The sequence below is a fragment of the Thamnophis elegans genome, chromosome 6 (genome assembly GCF_009769535.1).
Source record: "Thamnophis elegans isolate rThaEle1 chromosome 6, rThaEle1.pri, whole genome shotgun sequence".
Classification (NCBI taxonomy): domain Eukaryota; kingdom Metazoa; phylum Chordata; class Lepidosauria; order Squamata; family Colubridae; genus Thamnophis; species Thamnophis elegans.
This window is the reverse complement of record NC_045546.1, coordinates 54,256,456-54,280,551: the sequence shown is the minus strand read 5'-3', so window position 1 is coordinate 54,280,551 and position 24,096 is coordinate 54,256,456. Positions and strand designations below refer to the sequence as shown.

At 38.4% G+C, this 24,096-nt stretch overlaps 1 protein-coding gene across 5 annotated transcripts in view; it reads left to right on the top strand.

The window, feature by feature from the left end:
- The window catches only part of BRWD1 (bromodomain and WD repeat domain containing 1), a 92,671-nt gene that overhangs the window by 33,746 nt on the left and 34,829 nt on the right, over positions 1-24,096 (top strand). For all 5 annotated transcript variants that reach the window (XM_032219206.1, XM_032219205.1, XM_032219207.1 and 2 more), the window contains 11 exons: positions 3,530-3,713; positions 4,158-4,251; positions 4,697-4,837; positions 7,570-7,655; positions 8,560-8,746; positions 11,212-11,310; positions 17,027-17,134; positions 19,007-19,131; positions 19,218-19,300; positions 21,171-21,282; positions 22,482-22,543. In XM_032219206.1, the coding sequence (XP_032075097.1) occupies positions 3,530-3,713; positions 4,158-4,251; positions 4,697-4,837; positions 7,570-7,655; positions 8,560-8,746; positions 11,212-11,310; positions 17,027-17,134; positions 19,007-19,131; positions 19,218-19,300; positions 21,171-21,282; positions 22,482-22,543 (1,281 nt within the window). The remainder of the gene's footprint in view (positions 1-3,529; positions 3,714-4,157; positions 4,252-4,696; positions 4,838-7,569; positions 7,656-8,559; positions 8,747-11,211; positions 11,311-17,026; positions 17,135-19,006; positions 19,132-19,217; positions 19,301-21,170; positions 21,283-22,481; positions 22,544-24,096) is intronic.

Sequence of the window (24,096 nt, the reverse complement as noted above, 5' to 3'; positions counted from 1 at the left end):
TGTTCAATAGGGAGCGGGTTATCCTAAACAGGGCGGCTGGACGGGACTCAGCGGATGCGACCAGGGAGGCTATGTGTGATCTTTTAGCTGCCCTAAGTGCCCTAGTATATTCCCTGGTGCAGGTGGTTACCATTGCTCGGTTCGATGCGGACTTATCGGACCTCCAACGGTGCTCTAGGCATCTCCTCCGGCGCTTCATCTCCCGGAGCTCCTCGGTGAACCAAGGGGGTCTCCGGGATCCGCCGCCTCGGAGGGGCCGCAGTGGCGCAATCCGGTCGAGGGCCTCTGACGCTGCCAAGTGCCACGCAGCAGCCAGAGTCTCTGCCGGACTGTGGGCGAAAGTGTCAGGTATAACCCCAAGCTCTGTCTGGAACCTTGCTGGCTCCATAAGACGCCTGGGGCGGAACCACCTGGTCGGTTCCTCCTCCCTACAGTGGGGGTTTGGCCTCCGGAAGTCGAGCCTCAGTAGGCAATGGTCTGACCACGACAGGGGTATGATGTCACTCCCCCTCAGACCAAGATCACACATCCACTGCTCCGAGAGAAATACGAGGTCAAGCATGTGTCCCGCTGAATGGGTTGGGCCTCGGATTACTTGAGCCAAGCCCATGGCTGTCATGGAAGCCATGAACTCCTGCGCCCCATCAGAGTTTTCACCGAGCGACGGCAAATTAAAGTCCCCCAGGACCATCAACCTAGGGAACTCAATTGCCAGCTCGGCTACCGACTCGAGGAGCGAGGGGAGGGCTGCTGCAACGCTGTTGGGAGGCCGGTACGTTAGCAGCAAACCCACTTGACCCTTGAGGTCCAACTTTAACAGCAAGGACTCACACCCGACAATCTCCGGAGCAGGGACCCTACGAGGAACTAACGACTCCCGGATAACAACGGCCACACCCCCACCCCTTCCCTGGGCTCTCGGCTGATGTAGCACCTGAAATCCTTCTGGGCACAGTTCTACAAGGGGGACTCCTCCCTCTGGGCCCAGCCAGGTCTCAGTAATACATGCCAGGTCTGCCCTCTCGTCTAAAATTAAGTCCCGGACGAGAGGTGCTTTATGTACAACAGACCTGGCATTTAGCGACAACAGCCTGAGACCAGGGTCCTGACTACTTGCGCCATCTGGCCTTGGAGTGGGACTCCTAGGGCCGGAAGGAGGGATCTCTGTGATGTAGCGAACCCTCCTTCCCCGGTAATGGCCTGCCCTAAAGTCCCCGCCGTATCTGCCCCTCCCTGTTACGACCGCAATACCCTGACCCTCTCCCGTGTCTTTAGTCCCCTCAACCACCCCCATAGCCCCCGCAATTCCCGGCAGGTCCTCCGAATCAAGCACACTCATTTATACACTCAAGCAATCCCCACGTAATAATTAAAAACACATAAGAAATACAACAATCATGGAATAATAAAAGTGGGATCATCCAGTTCACACATACAGTCACATGCACTCACCATACCATTTAAAAATTTGCGCAGCGTGCGTAGATCTTATAAAAGAATATATATAGAAGGGGAGGTAGCATTTCTTCCCTTCTTACGTAGTTGGGAAGGTCCCAAAAGTCCAGGCGATTAAAAGAAATCGTCAAAGATGTTAAAGTCCGGTTTGTCAATAATGTCAGTGAAGGCAGAGTCTGGGTAGTTGAGATGGTTTCCCTGGGACGACGAGGGGCAATATTAACCAGATGGGTACAATTTGTTCGTACGTGAAGAAGCCCAACAGATGTAATTGTAGATGTAATTATAGGAGGGGTGGGTAGATGGTAATTAAAGAGGCGGTAAAGATGATAAAGATGGTAAAAATGATGAGACCAGCCAAAGGATGGAGGAAGTGCCAGTAATGGCCACTGGGGGGAGTCTGAGGTCCACATACGCTGCCTTTCCAGAGCAATGGCGTCCAATACAGAATGGTCCGGTGGACGATTTTGCCTAACGTGGCCCTCCTGAGGCAGCAGCAGCAACAGATGATACCCAACACAACAAAGAGCCTGTCGTTGAAATCCTGGGATCACAGTCCAGGTGGATAGATGATAAATAAAACGTTGCAGAGCCCAGTGGAAGCAACGGCAAAACACAAAAAGGATGCCGTGCCAGGGGGAAAGGAAGCAATCAGCAGGGCCGCAGTACAGAGCGACAAAGTTGCGGTGGGGGTAGAGAGCCAGTCCTCCAGTCCAAACAGGCACTTCCATACAGTTCCCTACCCTCTGTTCAGGGCACAAATCAAGCCTCCCAGGGTAGCGGGGCAGCCTCCTAAGGCAGCGGGGCCGAAGCCGCCGCCGCTCGCGCAACGCCGCCACCGCCGCCGCCCAGCTGTTCGAAAAAATCACCGAGGGAGGTAATACCGTCCAGGGGCCACCCGAAGGCAGCCCCCTCCTCAAATAATTACCTCCCCGGGAAACCCGAATGTTGATCTCTTGCAAGGACCCCTCCGTTGTCATGTTCGGGGTCCTAGTCGCCTGGAATCTATCGCTATTATTTCTCAATAGCCGGAGCGTTGAAACTCGGCGGCCATTCCCATTCTCACGCATGCGCCAAAGTTGAAAGAGTCAACTTTGCCCACAAGTGCTCCATACAGTGAATTCCCATAAGAAGACTATAAGACAATGACCTCTGATGGTTTTATTGCCCTGGGAACTGAGGGAAAGCCATCTCTGCCCAAATTGAGATTAAGAGCTTTTAAAAGGATACTGGGTTCCCATACTTCCTTTCTCAATCACTTTTGGAAATTGTCTATTAAAAGCTTTTTGGATATCAAGAACCTTTAGAAAGGCAAATGTCATTGTACTGGATGAATCTGCATTGGTTATATCCTTGACAAGTTTTATGCAAATGTAAGGACTTAAAATTTTCTTTAAAAAGTTTCAATAAAAGCAACAGGGTGATAATAGAATTGATTTTGGAAAGTTATAAATGGATTAAAGGGCGAGAAAGACTTAAAATAATAGAATCATAACACTGAAAAGGAACTTGGAGGACTTTTAGTCCAACTCCCTGCCCAATATATAATTTTGAAATTAACTTTAGAAAACATTCCTATATGAAAATATTGATGATCGGGGGGGGGGGGGGAACATGATAAGGGGACTGTGAAGGTTGACATTAGAAGATACGAGAAAGAGCTAAGATTACAATGAAAGCTGAAGATATGCATTAATACTGAATGAAGCAAAAATGCCTCGAATTGGAACAATACTCTCAAAAAGTACTCTTAAGATTGTCTTCATTTATAAAAAATGGGGGGGGGGAGGATTATTGAAGAGAAAAAGAGATGTTACTGAAATTGTTTGTACTTGATGAAAAATTTAGAAGTTTATTTTTTGTATATCTTCATTATTATTTCTATAATAATTATTATCTCTTATACTTTTTAAAATATTTGCATTAGTTTTTATTAGCATTTTAATCTTCGTATCTGTAAACTTCAATAAAAATATTATTAAATAAATGCTGGAATATGGTAATAGGTATATAGATACTAAAGTTTTTGTTCCAAGAATATATGTTCACCTATTTTTTATGAATCTTTTAAAAGATTTCCGCAGGCTAAGCTCAGATATTCAGTCACCTCCTAATATTGGTCTGAGACGTAGTGGTCAAGTTGAGGGTGTCCGTCAGATGCATCAAAATGCTCCAAGAAGTCAAATTGCTACAGAAAGAGATCTTCAGGCTTGGAGACGAAGAGTAGTTGTTCCAGAAATAACATTCAGTATATTTAGGTGAGTAGACTCATTAAGCTAAAAATCTGTTGAAACTAACTATAAGCACTTGCTCATTCATTTTAGTTTGTAACCACATACTGATACAACAGTATTGTTGCTCTTAGGCTTTATTTATCTCTTGGGCTGATTTAGATATCATTTTATAATAACAATTGTATTACTATAAAGGTACACTTTCTAGTCTTTGCTATCGATTCTTTTTCAGTAAAAAGAAAAACAGGTTTTATGGTATTCTAAATCGAAAAGTCCTGGAGTTGGATTTTCTTTCTTCTTTTTTAGTCAAATAAACTATGAAGCTAAGATTAATTGAAGAACCATTTTGTATAAGGGAAACTAATTTGTAGTTGTTAGTTCTCTTACAGATACATGTTAGCAATAAATAAAATAGTTACTTTCATATTTGAGGGTTTTTTCTGACAAATTTTCAAAATAATATGTTAGAAATCAGGAAGAATATAGGATCTCAAAAGGAGAAGAAGAAAAATGGCTGTATACAATAGAGCAGAAAAGGAAGCTGTTTCAGTCCTCAGAAAAGGTAAGAAATCCATGACTTTTGAAACGCATAATTACACACAGATGTAATTTAAAAGCCTAGCTTGTTAAACTGCCATGAAAAAATATGGCAGTTAAAAATCCAGACAAATCTATTTCTTTTGCTCGGCTGCTTTAAGCAATGAATTTAACATTACTTAAAGCAGTCTAGCAAAAGAAATAGATTTGTATCATTGTAGCTAAGAGTAATTTAAATAAAATTATTATGAAAGCAAGAATACATGCTGTGGATTGTACTTTATTGAATCAGAATAAATCATAAAAATGGCAAAAACTGTGCATAATTGGCTTTTCCAGTAGTTAAGTCTATTACACTATTTTTGAAGTCAAGTGTCCAAAAGATCTCTCCTTTCTGTCTGAACTCAATCCATTATCAGTGATGGTTATTTCAACCCCTGATTTTCTTTTTCAAAATGTCATTAATTCAGAGTGATTCTGAAGATTCATTGATGGAATCTAAGAGAAGGCTTTTTAGGCGCAAATATGCGTCATATCAATCACGGAACAACATTGAGCAATCTGATTCTTCCAGTGAAGATATAGGTGATAGTTTTGGATTCATTGACCAGGTAAGCATTTTTGGTTTACCTTAATGATTCATATTACCAAAAAATTGACTTTGATTTCTAAAAGTTCAAGCTGTTATCTTTACAAATACGATACATTTTCCTATATTAAACTATATAATCACTTTATGATAGATCATCATAGTTACTACATAACCATTTAAATGAACTGATTCATTTAAAGAACAGTTTCTTAGGCCAGGAATTCATAAATAACCTTCAGCACTTTTGAGGAACTACATTCTTTTATCATGGCATATTTACTCTTACTTTTCCTTCCTTAAGAATGAAATCTCCAACAATCCAAAGAAGTAGAATTAGGACAAAGTAAAAGCTATTTGTAGTTTGAATTCCCACAGCAGCAAAAAAAAATCTCTACATATAGCTCCACCCAATTCATTAGTACCAAGCTTGGCATTTCCTGAAGAAGCCAGTTTCTTATGTCCCATAATCTTGGTCTCTTTAGTCTTGTATCTGTCTAATGCATGAGTGATATCAATATCTTTTTTTTTAATAAAGTTTTTATTATCAAATAAACACACAACACATGTAACATAAAAGCCTCTTCAACTACATACAGCGTGTCGATTGGTTACAAGGTCTTTCTGCGTCCTTTCCATAGTCATCACTTGAATTTTATCAAAATTCACATATTGACAATCAAGATATCTTTCTATACATTGTTATTATGCTTCCTTTGTTTGATTATCACTATTGTTTCTCCATTTTAGACAAGATATTCTAAATATATAACCATTAATATTATGATTCATTATATCATCTTCAATATATCCAATAATAGTTATTTTTATCCTATTCTAAATCATTCGATTATTTTAGCATTGATAACATTCTCTAATAAATTTCAATTCCATGTTTTTCCCCATTATTCAGTGAGTTTTGCCTATCTAGCTATATCTATCTATCTATCTATCTATCTATCTCTATCTATCTATCTATCTATCTATCTATCTATCTATCTATCTATCTATCTATCTATCTATCCACACACACACACACACACACACACTTTATTGTCATTGTACATTTACACATACAACGAAATTCACGTAACACCCAGAGACCAGTCGCAACACCCATAACAATCCCCAAAACACACCCCCACCCACCAAGAAAAAAACTCCGCCCCTGAACCACCCAAACATCCACATAACAGACCAAGTAGTGCTGTCCAATAGCTCACTGATGGTGACCCTTTAGTTCATTGTTGAGTGCAATTATAGCTCTGGGATAAAAACTATTCAGAAGACGTGTGGTCCTAGTTTGAATTGTTCTGTATCCTCTGTCAGAAGGCAACAGTCTGAAAAGATTGTAAGCAGGATGGGAAGAGTCTCTGAGCATGTTATGCAACTTCCTCAAACAGTGAGATGCGAAGATGTCATCCAGGGCTGGTAACTGGAGCTCGATGATATTCTGGGCAGTTTTAATAATTCTCTGTAGAGCTATTTTGTCTGCTGCAGAGCTGGTCCCATACCATGCAAGAATGTGGTATGTTAGGACACTCTCAATGGTGCTGCGATAGTAGGACAGAAGTAGATACTGAGACTTTTACGATTTTGTTTGCCACAGTTGTTAAGTGAATCACTGCAGTTATTAGACATCATATTCGTTTCAGAGGCACTTCTGGATTGAAAGAATTAGCCGGTGACTTCACGGGTGCCTGAAAGATACCCAGTTGGGAGCTCCTTTCATGTCCCTGTTAATGAGCTCACCAAAGTGGTCCCAAATTATCTACTTGCCTTTGCACTATTTCAAATTGCTAGGTTGGCAGGAGCTGGAGTGAATGATGGGAGCTCACCCCATCACACAGGAGCACTCGGGTCTTGAACATGGGCTTGCAGATTATCTACGTAGCATTCTAACCACGTGAACCACCAAGCTCCAAAGTTGTTAGCAACATGGTTGTTAAGTGAATTTGGCATTCCCATTGCCTTTACTTGTCAGAATGTCACAAAAGGTGATCACATGACCCCAGGATACTGCAACTGACATAAGTGCATATCAGTTGCAAAGTCTCCACTTTTGATCACGTGAATGCTGCAATGGTCATAAGTGTGAAAAATGAGCAGTTCTGTTGTAACTTCAAACAATCACTAAATGAATGGTTGTAAGCCAAGAACTACATGTATTGCTTTTCAGCTCAATACAATTGAAGGAACAGAAAATCTTTTCCTCCTTAGAAGGTAAAGCTAGGACTTCCTTGGGAGGAAGTGTCTCCATGGGATAAGAAGTCTTAATCCTGTCTTCGATTTGAAAAAGTGGGTTTTTTTTGGTTATCCTCAATGACCAGAAATAGAGTTTATGTTGTCTATATTTTTATTTCCAGTCTTAAGAAAATTGTAATTAAATTAGGAGAAAGTTCCTAACTCTAAGAGCAGTTTGACTCTGAAATCAATTAATTAGGGAGGTAGTGTACTAAGCTTTAATCTGAATACCTTCATTTCTAATTCTAATATTTTAATTTGACCTAAGAATTATTTTAAATGAATATTGTGTACATATTCTCTTTGAAACACATATAGAATAGAAAGACTTTATATTTTTAAATGATTTTATGACATGATTTTATTTTTTTCAATAAGCCTTATACATGATATACATGATAAACTATTCTACTTTATTAGTGAATGATAAATAGTGTGATAAAGTATCAGTGTAATAAATAATCTTTAAATTAGGATATAGTTTAGTACTCAAACTATTTGTTAATTTAGGATGCAGAAGAAAGTGATGGATTGAGTTTGACTTCCCGTGAAGAAGAATGGAAGAGTGACAAGAAATCTAGCAGTGCTAGTTCCAGGTAAAATCACTGTCAGATACATATGTCATATACCGTGTTTTCCCGAAAACAAAACAGGGTCTTATTTTCTTTTGACCCTCGAAATAAGCGCTTGGCCTTATCTTTTGGGAGGTCTTATTATTTTTGAGGTGCAGGAGGCGGCGACATGGTCACCTCATGGCTGCTGCTGTGTTGCAATATTTTCAGAGGAGGGCTTATTTTAGCGCATGTGCTGAAAAGCTCAATTGAGTTTATTATCTGGGGAGGTCTTGTTTTCAGGGAAACAAGGTACTTGAAACTTGGCAATATTGTATTTTAATTTCTGTGGAGACCTCTTGAAAAAGAGTAATTTAGAATTTAAATACAGGAGGAGTTGTATCAGCTTTGTCACTACAAAAGATGTTGTGCTGTTGTTTGCATGGCTTGCTACTGACTGTTGCTGTTGACAGTCTTGTGTCCGCTGAATGTTTTGATTGCAGCTCAGTAATCCTGTCCAGCTCCTTGGAATAATAATCTAAAATATTTGCAAAGTATTAATTTATGTGTGTGTGTGTCTTTATTAACGTACAACATTAATGAAATGTCTTACATAGCTCCAAACTGATTTGTTTCTGTACTGCAAAGTATGACTAAAATGGATTGTGAAGTTTAATTTATTATATTACTTCTAGAAAGTTCAACATTGTGGCTTGCTCACTCCTAATTCCATATGTTTACAGATTACCAGTAGAACAATAGATCATGTAATATCTGTTTGTTTAAAAACTCACAAAATTTAAATTTAGCTTCAAATAATTAATCTTAGAATTTACAGAATTTAACAACAGAACAGAATTTAAGCTATTAGTCGAATTACAGAATATTTTAAACTACAGTAAAATATTTTGGTTTTCAACTTGTACTATATAATATTGTTCCTTCACAGTGATTCCTCAAGTCAGTATTCTGACTGGATTGCTGATGCAGGAATTAACCTACATCCTCCTGTGAGAACGTCTCAACGTAAAATCATTAGATATTGTATTTCTTCTGAAGATGAAGTGTCAATAGAAAAAAATTCTCCACCCAAAAGGAGAAAAAGACGGAAAAAATATAAACCGAAAAACCACGAGGTATTGAATTTTATCTGTTTTTGTCTACTTTTAGGAATACAGGTAATTCTTTGACCATTCATTTGATCACAGTTCAAAGTTACAACAAGGAAAAAGTTATTTATGACCCACTCTTGCAATCACACGATCTCAATTCAGACACCTGACAGTTGCTAAGATTTACAGCCAATTGCAGCAATCAGGGTTTGCAACCTTCTCAACCAGTTTCTGTCAAAAAGTCCATTGTGAAAACTAAATTCAGTTAACAACTATGTGAGTCATTTAATAATCATATTGGTTTACTTAATAACATGGGAAAAAATTAATAAAACCCAGTCCAGTCACGTGATGACTTGCTTTACAACTGCATTAACTTATAAAGAAAATATTGATCCCAACTATGATAGTAAGTCAAAGACTACCTGTACACTTAATTGGGATTTGATTTTTTTCAGTATTTAGTCAGCACTTAAATTATTCTTAGTTCAAGTAGTGAATAATTAAGAACTATGCAAAAATAGTTTTCCTTGCAACTAATATGCAGGTATTAATATAAGCAGTGTACCTCTGCAAATGAAATGTCTTCAAAATAAACTCGGAATTTAAATAACCGATAATTCTATAACATCATCAAGTGTTTGAAATATTCCAGGCATGTTATCTAAGTTAAATTTTTATAGAAGCTACAAGTAGCTCTTATTACCAACTGCAATTGGGCCTAGCAATCCTGTTACTAAGCAGTCTGGTCATAAAGTGAACTGTCAAATGTCTGATTGACCTATGACATCAGTTTTAGCTATGTTGGTTAAGTGAATCACTGCTGGTTAAGCATGGCATCATGGGGCAACAACATGCAACATCCTGCCAGCTTCCCAAGTGATTTTGCTTGTCAGCAGTTGGCTATAAGGGTTGCAAATTGTGATTCTGTGACTATGGGACACAGCACCTATTGAAAATGAATGATGCAATGATGGCATGTGATGGTTGTAACTTCAAGAACTAGTTGTAAGACTCCTTTTTCATCATCATTGTGACTTTGAATGATGGTTGAATGGTCAGTAAGTGAGGATACTGAACATAAGATAAATAATTACTAGTTTCAATATTATAGATGGGGAGGTGATAGCTAAGAACCAGGTTCTCTAAACCTATGTAGGCATCACAACAGTTAATGCAGAAGTGTCATTTCACCTATTCTGTTACCCCAATGCTGTAAATTTTATACACACATAACACACATTGGTATTGCTTTATTTACACTAGAGATTACCTTTGGCAGTTAAAGTTTCACCTTGAATTCCTTGTCTGTATTAACTAATACGTTCTTATTAAAGAGTAGTATGTGCAAAAGTATATATTTTGCATAAATCATATACAAAATTAAGTTTTAAGGAAGGATACAATGTATAAAAATGTATCATCCTTTAATGACTCCATAATCCCTTGAGGGGTGGAGTCTGGAAAACTGAATGGAGCTGAGTGCTTACTGGCCGGATGCCCTTCCTGTCGCCAATGTGGAGCTTTGTTCAGCAGATATATTCTCATTGTTCCCAGAGAGAGAAATATCATGATTGTGAGGCGAGGGCTCCACCTCTAGGCTACCACACCACTCAATATATATGTTGTAGCCTGCCGGCAGCCAGCAAAACTAGCAGCAGAATCGGACAGTAAGGAGGTTGGGGAGAAACATGGACCAGTCCTGGGGGTTGAGGAAAACTCAGATGAGGGCTCTGCGTTAAAGGCAGAGAGTGAGTTGGACAGCAGTGAGGCAGAAGAACAGCTGGAGCCTGTTCCCAGTGTGTATATGCACAGAGCTGCCAGAAGACAAGAATAACTAAGAAATTAGGGTCAATTTAGGAGTAAAGCCACACCTTCGAGGTGATTGGGAGCTCCCTTAGGAAACAAAAGAACGAACTGGGAGTGGGCTTTTGCAGGAAACAATTCATTCATTTGGTTGGTTCAAGTGTGGAAAGTTCTATGTGTGACTTTAAGAAACTCTGTCAAGTTTGCCTTGCTCTGCGTTTGGAAACTAGTTATCTGGCAGCGCTCCAAGCGAGATAAGGTGCATGGGGATAAACATTCCTCTAAAAGAATGTTTACTAAGCCTTGCTGACTGTGAATGAAAGGAATTCACAGTCATGTAAATAAAAGGTTTTGCAGGACAAGACTTTGCTTCTTGCTTTCTGGGTCAGAACAGTATAAAAATGTATTTCATGTTATAAATATTGTTATTAAATTTGCACATATTTGTAAAATAAAATTTATAGATGCAGTTCATAAAACTTAACTATCTTGTGTAGTAAAACATAGTTTTCTTCAAAAGGTCTAGTTCAAACATTTTTTTTAATTGATCATGGTAATCCTGGGAAAATTAAGTGGTTTTTTTTTTTTGCTATAAATCTGTAAATCAGTGACTTGTATGTAGTCATGATGTTATTTTGAGTAATTTTTTAAAAAATAATGCACAAGTAAATGCTTCTCAACAGTCAGCAGACCAAACATTGTCAACTGATTTTCAACCTCCTGACTGGATAACAAACATCAGACTCCGAAGATCTCCTTTTGTCCCACAAATGGGAGATGAGGTGAGAAAATTGTACTATATGATATTTCTTTTAAAACATAATATTTAAACTTGGCTCTGTAATTTTAGTTTGTCCATAGGTGGCAAGCTATATTGTATTAGCATATTCTTGTTACCTTATAGAATTTATGATATTTTAAAACCACAATATTTAGTACTCAATACTCAAGTTTAAAAATACAAAGCTGGGTTTCCTTAATTTGTAATGCAATCCTTTTTTAAATGTTGTAATGAGCTGCTGGAAACAAAAATTAACATTCAAATCGGAATATAAATGTCAAACGGATCAATTCTAACTAATACCTGAAAATCCTTTTATATTTTGATCAAATCTGGCATTTTATTTGTAAACTAAAACTGGCAAAATGCTGATATATAACACATAGTAAATGTATTTTAACTGTCAATTGGTGGTCTTCAGTAACATGGCAACCATTTTTATGAAAACTTGTGGGAGAAGAAGCCATAACTATCAAATAAAATGAAAGAAAATTCAACAGTGGCATTACCCAAAAATTAAATGATTGGAAGAGATACAAAGTATCTTTGCCTTTCATCCTGCTATTTATGGACAGCAAGTTATAAACAGTTGAGAATTCTTGAAATGATAGGACTTAGAATTATGTTATACAAGTGTTACCCATATATAAATTATAATATAATATAAATTATGTATATGTATGTATGTGTGTATATATATGTGTGAGTGTGTATGTGTGTGTGTGTATAATTTTATTAAATATTTTTAAGAAGGAAGACAAAAACATAAAAAATAAGATAAAGAAAGAAAAAGAAAAGAAAGAAGCCAAAGAGAATGGTTAAAGTGCGAGGAAGGGGGGGGGGGAAGTAAAAAGAAAGAAAAAACATAAACATGTATTAAAGTATTAAACTTTTTAGCCCACTTTATCATTATTTTCACTTGTTCTTCTGCTTCAAATGTCAGTAAAAATTTATAGTTTAGCAATTACATGTTCATCATTTGTACAAGTCTGTTTCAAATTCAGTCCCCCTGTTTTTTAATTTTATAACATAAAAATTCCATTTTCAATTAAACTGCGTGTTGTCTGGGAACAAATAGTTTTAGGAAATAGTAATCACAATATTTACAACAGTGTTCATTATATTACTATTGATTATATTAGTATTGACAACAACAACAATAATAATAATCATAATCATAATCTTATGAACTGGAAAACTTGCACTAGAAACATGCAAACTTTTGAATATGTACCATGCTTTACATCCACAAAGTGACATCGACAGGTTGTACCTGCCAGGAAAAGCAGGGCAGAGGGCTATTGCAAATCCATCAAACTGTAGAAGAAGAAAAACAAAGTTTGAATGATTATGTGACTCAATAGGAATCAATCAAGACAGATCCACAAAGTGACATCGACAGGTTGTACCTGCCAGGAAAAGCAGGGCAGAGGGCTATTGCAAATCCATCAAACTGTAGAAGAAGAAAAACAAAGTTTGAATGATTATGTGACTCAATAGGAATCAATCAAGACAGTCGACCACTTGATCAGTGGGTGCAGCAAAATTTCACAAACTGACTACCTACAATGCCATGACCGCGTTGCTAAGATCATTCACTGGAAATTGTGCCAAAAGTTTGGATTTGAGTACAGCAAAAACCACTGGGACCATCAGGTTGAGAAGGTTTTAGAGAATGAGAAAGTCAAGATCTTGTGGGACTTCAGAATTCAGACTGACAGGCACTTGGCCCACAACACACCTGACATAACAATAGTTGAAAAGAAAAAAGTATGGTTCATTGACATTGCAATACCTGGAGATGCACGAATTGAAGATAAACAGTAAGAAAAAATCACAAAGTACCGGGACTTGCAAATTGAAGTTGAGCTACTGTGGAAAAAGAAATTGTGTGTTGTCCTGATTGTAATTGGAGCCCTTGGAGCAATACCTAAAGGGCTACCTCGCTATTTGGAAATTTTAAATTTATCAGACTTCAACATTCTGATTCTACAAAAAAACCACCCAACTTGGAACAGCTTATATCCTCCAACGTTACCTTAACAGTTCCTAGGTCCTTGGTTAGGACTCGAGCTGTTGAGCTACCAACCAGCCCCAAAGGCTGTAAATCTCACCAAAGATTAACCACATATAATAAGTTTCTGAACTGGAAAACACGCAAGCTTTTGAATATGTACTATGCTTTACATCCACGAAGTGACATCGACAGGTTGTATCTGCCAAGAAAAGCAGGGCAGAGGGTTATTGCAAATCCATCAAACTGTAGAAGAAGAAAAACGAAGTTTGAATGATTATGTGAATCAAAGTACAGAAAAATTGCTGCAGGCTGTGAAAACGGAGAACAGAATAAAAACAACAGAAACAAAGGCAGAATATAAGGAAAAACAACTGGATGACAGATTAAAGAGATGGAAAACCAAAGCTTTGCATGGACAGTAGTGGTGGGATATAACCGTTAACCAGAATGGGCGTACCGCTGCCTGTTGGGAGCACTAGGTACCGTTTCGGTGCGGTGCTCTGGAGGACCTGCCTGCCTGCCTACCCTTCTTACCTGTATTTGAGCCGATCGGGGCTCATGCGCACAGAGCATACGGCGCCTGTGCGATGCTCCGCCGAGCAGCTGGAGCATTGCAGGCGGTAAGTATGCATGCAGGCGCTGTACACACGGTGGATGCTGGGCCCCTTTGAAAGGTACCAGTTGCAATGGGATCTGGAATCCACCACTGATGGGCAGCACTTGAAAAACATTGAAATAAAATGTGATGACAACTTTACATGGATATGGGTTGAGATGGGAACCATCAAGAAAGAAATGGAAGATTTAATACTGGCTGCTCAAGAACAAGCACTACAAACTAATGCAAGGAAAGCAAAGATACAAAAATCCACTGACAATTCAAAGTGCAGGCTTTGCAATGACAAAGTCGAAACTGTTTCACAGTTAATATGTGAATGCAGCAACAAACTGATTACAAAGCTAGACATGAAAATTGCTAAATTAATCCACTGGTCATTATGTAAGAAATACGACTTACCTGTATCCAAAATGTCATGGGAGCACAAAGTGGAAAAGTTACCGAAAATGAGAAGGTGAAGATCTTGTGGGACTTTCAAATACAGACAGATCATCATTTGGAACACAATACGCCAGATATCACGGTTGTCGAGGGCTGAAGCGTAGTTTATTGATATCACTGTACCAGGAGATGCCAGAGTTGAAGAAAAAGAAAATCACAAAATATCGTGACCTGACCATTGAAAGTACACGGCTATGGATGAAACATTTAACAGTGATACCCATTGTCATTGGGGCGCTTGGTACCATGTCCAAGAATTTTACAAAACACATCAAGAAATTGCAGCTTCCTGCAATAACACCAGCAGAACTCCAAAAAACTGTGCTATTAGGAATATATATTTTTAAAAGATACTTCTTAAAGGATGTTGGCAGCAACCCGTATCAACCATTAGCACCAGTCAATGGTATTTGTGACACATTTTGACTTGGGTCCCTCGGAGCTTCCTGGAAAGTCAAATTTGGTATAATTCTACCGAGCCGCATGGAGATGTGTCGTATCACTACGATGTCAGCCCCTCCCTTCCCCGAACTCAGTCTTAACAGTGTTCAAACCATAAATTATTTTGTCTACTTTAATTTTTTCTGGTAAATAAATAAGAAAACCATTGGCAATTGTATCCCTCTGACAGCAATTCTCTTGATTTTATTTTACATTCCTCTTAGCAAAGTTCTAGTATCTCATGATTATTACTCATTGTGTTTGCAATTTGTCTATGAAATACTGAAAGCCACAAAAGTGTTTCCAGGTACAACCTGTGATTGCATCTATTTCATATTCTTAATATGACATCTCTAACATGATGTTTAAAATCTACAGTAACTTTGACTTTGTTGTACTATAAATACCATCCCACCCAAAATCTTAAGATCGTGTACTTCCAACTCTTTATTTCTCAGCAGCACCAACTCTTTCATCCAAACTAAACAGCAAGTTGAAAGCTGCAAAATACAATTTCAAATCAGGTGCATTTAATCTCACAAGACCCATTCTATCACTCTTAATTGCCTAACATCGGAATACTAGAAGGATTTTTGTCTTTTCAGCATTCTCTTTTTCCAAGAAATAAGGTTTAGATTGATTTTATGAAGTAATTTGGAAGAATATTTTTCCCAGTTGTTCAGAGTACATAGTTTACATCAAAGATGGAAAACATATACTTTCCTTCCTACAGCATAGGTTTGCTTGGGGTTTAGATTCAAAACAAGCACGCTTGTTTTGGCAAGTGGATGGATTAATTATCCTCAATCCTTACAACAATTGAGAAAAGTTCAGACTATTTACAAAATGAGTAACTTTTTGTCTCTCTTCATCCAGCCTCCCTGGAATCTAAAAGGTCAAGCATGTTTCTATATAGGCTGCATATTTTAGGTTTATGAGCATTAGAAGCTCCCAAACCAGTGGACTTTGTTTCTCATTATAATGAGAGCAACCTCAGTTTTCAGCACTTTTTTGACTATTTTCAAAAATTTATATGTTAACCATTTAGTCATCTTCCCCTTTATCAAACATTTTAAGATGGGCGAATGTGCTTCTTATAGGGCTGCCTTTGGCAGTTGAGCCCTGCCACATGTAGCCTTTCCTTAAATTTGGCTCAAAAATGGTGGTGGGGCAGAGTGGTTCTTAGATATCAAATGAAAAGAATTACTGAAATTGTTAAGGCAACCTATAATTAGCATAATCTATTGAGTGCTTTATTATTAAACTGAGAAAGAAACATTGAAAACTTGGTTTGAAAATGACCTGTTTGTATGAAAGATGCACTCCCATCCTAGAAATGTTTGGGAAGGAAAATTGTATCACAAGGCTTGAGCAGTGATTGCACAGATTTTTAAGGAAATAATATATGTTAATGCTTATCTCATTTTGATTTATGGACTACTTCATAGTTGTATTGGTTAAAATTTTGCCATGGAAGGATTGAGAAATCAAAGACTTAGATAGGATGCAGATAGATTCTGGACCATAGGTTATTTTCTGGGTGCCTTCATAGCAAATGAGAAGTAATCATCATGATAGATATCCAAAGTTTCTGTGACAATTCATTCTACAATGATGGCATGCATATTCTCTGCTTTCTGATGCAAGATTGCTACATGGATTATACTATACTAAATATTTTGACTGAATGCTACAAAGTGGATAGCATTTCATTTCTATTGCAAAAGTAGCATTTTAGAGAAGAAAGCTATAGCCTGGTCTTTCTCAGTAGAGTCAGCTACTTTCCCCATAGAATCGGTTTGTGTATTGGTCTCACATCAAACTGAGAATTAAATGTTTAAATTTATTATGAAAATTTATTATCCTTTGTTGTGACACAATAATCCAAACCCCACTGCTAATCAGTGATTGCCAAGAACCTTTAAAAAAATCCACTTGGGTTTGTGATAGATTCCTCTCTTTATTTTTCTTTGTTGTAATGGGTTTCTCTGGTTTAAGTTCAAAGGTTCAAACAACAGACAAAGGACATATAACATCTCTCCCTGGACAATAATGGAAAATTATCTATTGCAGGATGCCGATCTCACGTCAAATAAAAAGTGTTAGGATTGTGGTTATTCAGAATTTGTCCTAATGTTTTAGTTAAACTAAATGTATGGTTGTCTTTCATTCTTCGATTTACATTCCTCTTTACATTAGGTAATATATTTTCGACAAGGCCATGAAGCTTATATTGAAGCAGTAAGAAAGAACAATATTTATGAGTTGAATCCACAGAAAGAACCTTGGAGAAAAATGGAGCTTAGGGTAAGACTAGCTTACTACTGGTTGTTTTTATTAAATGTGTCTTTTAAAAAAAACCTTTCTTTAATAGAAGTATAGAAGAAGAACAAAGCAAAAGAATATAAGTTAAAAAATAGGGATATATGATCTGAATAGAATAAACTAGAAAGAAAATAGTAAAATCTTAATAATTATGGCTATGTAAAAATTACTACAGATAATCCTTATGACGGGTTACTTAGTGATGGTTTAAAATTAGACAAACCTCCCAAAGTTAAAGCTGTTGCAGCATCCCTGTGTCTGCTGCAACAATCCTCAGAATGCCCTTTCTGTTTTCCCCGCCTCATTGGGTTTCCACACACAGTGACCCTGCTTGGCCAGCTCACTGGATTCAACATGCTTCCCTCTAACCTCCCTTCACCGAGCACTTAACTTTTGAAGATCTGGAGAGCTCAGAAGGTTGGGGTATGGAAGGAGGCAAGGCCATTCCATTGCTGGACCACATGGCAGAATTCCACAAGCAACTTTCTTTTTCCTAGGTGCTGGCAAAGGTCTTGGTTTTCCTTTCCTTGTTAGTCACTAGCCTTTCCTCCCCCAACATTAACAGTCGATCGCAGCTAATGCTGGGAGAGAGAAGGGTACCACTAGCAAGAAAAAATACTAGTTTTCCTTTCTTTGCTAGTTGCTAGCCTTCCAGATTAGATGCATAAGGACAATTCTGTGACAATAAAGATCAGAATAGTTAAATAGTTATCTTTTCATTGGTAATAACTTGTTATGAAAGCTGGATATCAGGAAAGAACAAGAGGGAAAAACATTTGAATTACAAAAGAGTTATGAAGAGTACGATAGATTGAGGGGGGAAAATCAGTCAATGAGACCTGGACCAAATAAAAGCTAACTCTGTTGAGGTTATAGTCACCAAGCAGTTGTGCTCTGCATATATGATAAAAGTAGAAGATGGATTAGAAAAACAACATCTATGCTTGACAAGATTGAGGAAAAAGAAAGTAGAGAAAGACAACAAATAAAAGTGGATAGATGAGATCAAAGTGATTACTGAAATATTTTTGGAAGAGCTATGAGTTATTAATACCAAGAAGTTGGCATGGTTTTCATTTATCCACGGAATCACCAAAAGTTGATCCATACCAATTTTACTCTCACTCATGGTGTTTTTTAAGTTTGTAGATATCTCATGTATGACTTAAAAAGCAATAAAGCTGGGATCTGGCTGGAATATATAGTGCCTGCCCAACTTCATATACAGAGTCATTCAAAATTCAAGACTTAAAGAGAAACAACCTGTGCCATTAACATGCCTAGTCTCTTACCAAATTGGTGAATGCCTTGTAATGGCATTCATTCTTTGCAGTATTTGTGCAGTATTTTGTTGTTGCTCATTTTTACCCAATTTATCGTGTCATTTACATGTTTTCACATAGAACATATGGTATTCAAATGTTGTTAAACTTCAACTAGCATTCTTCAGCATTTTCTCCGCAGGCATACTGATAGGTCATTCAGTGTGATTTGGAATGCCATAGGCCAGTGATGGCTAACCTTTTTGTTGGTGGGTGCCAAAAAGCGAGCATATACACACAATAGCGTTTGTATGTGCCAGCATCCATAATGCAAAGTGTGCCCCACATGCGTGCACAACAAACTTCCGGTAGGAAGTTCCGTTTTTTGCCCTCCCCAGGCTCCAGAGGCTTTCCTGAAGCGCACTGGAGCTGATGGCTTGCGTGCCCGCAGATATGGCTCTGTGTTCTACCTGTGGCACGCATGCCATAGGTTCGCCAACACAGCGATAGGCTATCTTGTCAGATAAAGAACTATAAATAATTTAGCTAATTGTTGTATTAATACTAACAAAAATGTTTGTGCATTTGTTAGGATCAAGAATTGGTAAAAATTGTTGGGATACGTTATGAAGTTGGACCTCCTACACTATGCTGTCTTAAACTTAACCTCATGGATCATGTTACTGGGCAGCTTCAAGACAAATCATTTTCTCTCAAGTATGTATCATTTTCCTTATATTATTTTTAAGAATGTTTCCACAGTTCTAGTCATTGCGCATTTGACTAAAGTTTAATCTTTCTAGATACCATGATATGCCAGATGTTATTGACTTCCTGGTGTTGCGTCAGTTCTATGATGAAGCACTGCAAAGGAACTGGCAACCTTGTAAGTTAGATTTTGTCTTGCTATGGAATTAATCATCTTGAAAATCTTATTTAGTTATTTATAGCTTCATTGTATATTAATTTTAAATATTAAACTGAAAGTTTCAGTCTAATCTGCCTAACATTTCTGGTAACCAGACAGAGGTAGTGTGGGTATTAAAAATTGATTGTTAACCAAATCAAACAAGTAGAATTTCTTTTTGAGGATGCTCCCAGTTTATAAAATGAGGGAAATCTGAATGCTTGAACCTAATAATTATTTTCTGTAAATAGAAGATATTAAAGTTTCTCAGGCTATCACTTTCTTACAGTTGTATAGTACCAATAATTTACAATTTTAAACCTATCCATTTTTGCTTAATGCTTAGTAGGTAAATTATGTCGCTATGATTGTATTTAAAACATCAGTCTGAAGTACCATATAGACTGCAACTACAGTGATCATTAGCTATGCTGATTGGGGATGATGGAAACTATCTGAGGACCAAATATGGGGTCTTCCTTAGCATAGTGCTTCAGATGTTCTAGAACAGTGGTTCTCAATCTGTGGGTTGAGACTCCTTTGGGGGGTTGAACAACCTCTTCACGGGTCGCTAAGACCATCGGAACTTTAAACTTTAAACTCCACCTCGCGTTCCTCGAAACCCCCCGTGGATGGGCTCCAGAGTAATCACCAGCCGCACAGAGCATCGCCGCGGCTCTACGCCGTAGAAAACATAGGTGCGCGCACATACCATGTACAATTGCAGCCTCGGAGACTTCATAATGGCGGGAAAGTGTTCTCACTCTGACAAAGCGCTGCCTTGTCTTTCACAGCAACCTTGTTTCCAATGGGGGGGGAGAAATCCTCAGCATCGATCCCCCCAATTGGAAACGAGGCGGCTGTGAAAGATGTGTGGGGTCTGGAGCCCATCTGTGGGGGGAGGGGTCCCCCTCGCATTCCTCATCTTCCCGGATGGGCTCTGGAGTCATCCCCAGCTGCGCAGAGCCTCGTTGTGGCTCCACGCCGTTGAGAACATAGGCCTGTGGCATGTGCACACCCTCGGAGATTCCCCCAGGGAAAAACGCCACTGCTAGGTACTTTTAACCTGTGATTAAAGGTGACCACAGTATATGTGTCTGTGTGTGTGAGTGAAGGAGTCAGACAGACAGACAGACACACACACACACACAGTGACAGAGATAGGTGAGAGACAGAGAGACACAGACAGACAGGCACAGAGTCAGACAGACAGACAGAGACACACATACACATGCACAGAGTGAGAGACAGACACACACACACACAGAGTGACAGAGATAAGGGAGGGAGAGAGAAACACAGAGAGAGAGAGACAGACAGACAGACAGACACATACACACACAGTGATAGAGATGGGTGAGGGAGGGGAGAGACAGAGATACAGAGAGAGAATGACAGAGACAGAGGGAGGGAGGGGGAGAGGGACAAAGAGCCATACACCCAGAGACAGACAGACACACACACACACACACACACACACACACACACACACACAGAAAGATATATTCTCTTAATATATAGATATATTAAGAAATATTTCACAATTTATAATTACATATTGTTTTTGTGATTAATCACTATGCTTTAATTATGTTCAATTTATAACAATAAAAATACATCCTGTATATCAGATATTTACATTGCGATTCATAACAGTAGCAAAATTACAGTTATAGAGTAGCAACGAAAAAAAATTGGTTGGGAGTCACCACAACATGAGGAACTATATTAAAGGGTTGTGGCATTAGGAAGGTTGAGAACCACTGTTCTAGAATGACTATAGAAATTTTTACAGAAGAGATTGGATAACTTTTAGTACAGTATGTTTGTGGGACTTTTTTCTTTACAGATGATCGGTTTCGTTCAATTATTGATGATGCCTGGTGGTTTGGAATTGTTTTGAGCCAAGAGCCATATCAGCCACAATATCCAGATAGCCCTTTTCAGTGTTATAGTGTTAAGTATGTATATGTTTGCTTCAGGATAGTTGTATTTATTAATAACTTTAAAAACGTTGTGTTTCTTAACTGCAAATTACAATTTTATGAAAGCATGTCAGTTCCTATAATGAAGAATTGGGGGCGGGTGGGGGTTGGTTGGAGGTTCCTTTGAATCAGAGTTGACTCTTTCTGAGTGTTTGGACAAGTTTCTGCAGATTTTCATAAAGTAAAACAAATTTTAGAAATTTCTGAATATATTTAGAAAGAAAGAGAAAAAAAGATTGCCAGATAAGATAAATCTAGGAGGTCTGCTTTCGATGGATGGATTATGCAGACATTTGTAACCTGGGCTTTGATCCTAAACACTTACTAGAAAGTGAGCTTCATAGTTTCTTCTAATATAGTGACTACAGTGATGTGACTGCTACACATCAGAAAATGTAATGAGATAGTAATTAGACCATTGTAGTTAGACCATTGTAGCTCTAAAGAGATCCTAATGGCCATTATAGCTATAAAGAAACTCCTTGGCTTAGGTTTCCAGAGTATGGGGGGAAATGCAACCTTTGCTAGACCCACACCATTGAAGTCCTGCACATTGGAGTTGGGGAGTACTGATAGCAATAGGACTTACAGGATTTATATACCACTTCACTTTACCGCCCTCTAAATGGTTTACAGAGTCAGCATATTTCCCCCAACAATCTGAGTCAACCCTGAGGGTTGATCTCCAGATTTTGTGTGTGTGTGTGTGTGTGTGTGTGTGTGTGTGTGTGTGTATGTATGTATGTATGTATGTATGTAGTATTTGTGCTGATAAATAAATAAAGGGAGACTAGTATAGATCTATTTCAAGCTATTTAGCTCTCATCAGCTAGCCATACCCTTACTGGGATTAGAACCTGTGCTGTATTAGAACCTGTGCTGTAATACAACACAAATGTAACAAAGGCAACAGTAAAAATATTGAGTTTCTGTCTGGATGGTCTCTTGTGACGAGCCGATAGACAGAGAATGAAAGCAGTAGACTTCCTCCCATATTTGGGCATACCAGGGGTTGTGACACTAAATACATATATATGTATGTGTGTGTATGTATGTATGTATGATTGCATGCGCGTGCGCGCACACACACACACAAAAAAAGTCCAATTTTACATCTAGAATGTGATTTTTCTACATAGAAATATCTTCACTGTTTTTTCTAATTTGTTAAATAGATGGGACAATGGTGAAACTGAGCGACTTAGCCCATGGGACATGGAACCAATTCCAGAAAATGGTATGTTAATCTAATTTGTTCATATTTTTCCCAGTAGTCACTTGATTCAGTTAATACCAGTAGTTAAGAACTGCTAGTAGTAGTTACTGTATATACTCGAGTATAAGCCTAGTTTTTCAGCCCACTTTTTGGGCTGAAAAAAGCCGCCTCGGCTTATACTCGAGTCAGTGAAAAATTTGCCCGAAATGGAGGAGAAAAAGGGGCGGGGCCATGCCGCTGGGTGACACTCGTGAATGGCCCAGTGCCCCTGTGAGTTTCCCCTCCCTCTGTGTCAGTTTGCCGCGCAGCGCGCACCGCACCATCCCCCCTCCTCACGTTCTAATGTAATGCAGGGCTGCCTTACGATTCCCCTTCCTCCCCCTCCTGCCGCTCTGCAACGATGTCCCACCTCCTCCTTGTTATGGCAAGCAGCCACATAGCGATGTCCCACCTCCTCTGGTACAGTGATCCAATGATAGGAATCACTGTGCCGTGTGTCATAGGAGGCGGGACATCGCTCCCGCGGCTGCACGGGACATCATCATCACAGCGGGACATCAGCATCATGAGGTGAGTGAAGTATTTCATTGAATACACCGCTAGTTTACTGTTTTTCTTTGAAATAAATATTCAAAAACATTATTGGTATCTATTTTTATTTTTGAAATTTACCGGTAGCTGCTGCATTTCCCACCCTAGGCTTATACTCGAGTCAATAACTTTTCCAGTTTTTTGTGGTAAAATTAGGTGCCTCGGCTTATATTCGGGTCGGCCTATACTCGAGTATATACGGTAAGTAGCAGTTAGCTACTGAGGAATTGTCACCGTTTAACTTTCAGGTGCAATTCAGAGCACTGTTTGTTACCTTTAAAACCCTACATGGTCCAGGTCATGATGTATCGGTATCACAATTCTGGAAGTTGAATCTGCTTGTCCAGTGAGATCTTGGGAAGAGGGTTTTTAGAGGCTCTGAGAAAATGCCACCTTCAAGGACCTTCTTCCTGATTCCAACCCTGCCCCTTAAGCTGCCAAAGTCTCTGATAGTATAGCACATATAAATTGTAATAAGAAACAAAAATCAGTATGTTTTTTTAAACATTTTTGTGATGTTTGCCAGCTGGTTTCTTAAAAAATAAATTGGCAGGTTAGTAATATGTCTTCACAGCTATATCTGCCTTATAGGAATAATTAATTTCATGACATTGATAAAGCCCATTACATGTATCAACTATTCTTTTTTATAAATGCAAACTAGGTAACTGAAGCATTAATGGTTTTTCTCATTATAGACATAACAGTAGCAATAGCACAACACATGCATTCCTTTTGATATTGCTTGAATAATACCTTGCTGAGATACACATGCTCTTGATCTCAAGTGATGCACTAAAAATGTAAAGCATAATTTGCATTTGGATAAAATTAACCTTGTACATACATTGTGTGCATAATTATTAGGCAAGAGAGCATTTTGATCCTGTAATCATTTTAATGCATATTTTCCACCTCCAAGCTGTATAGACTTGAATGCTTAGTGGATATAAGCATATCAGGTGATGTGTATTTGTGTAATG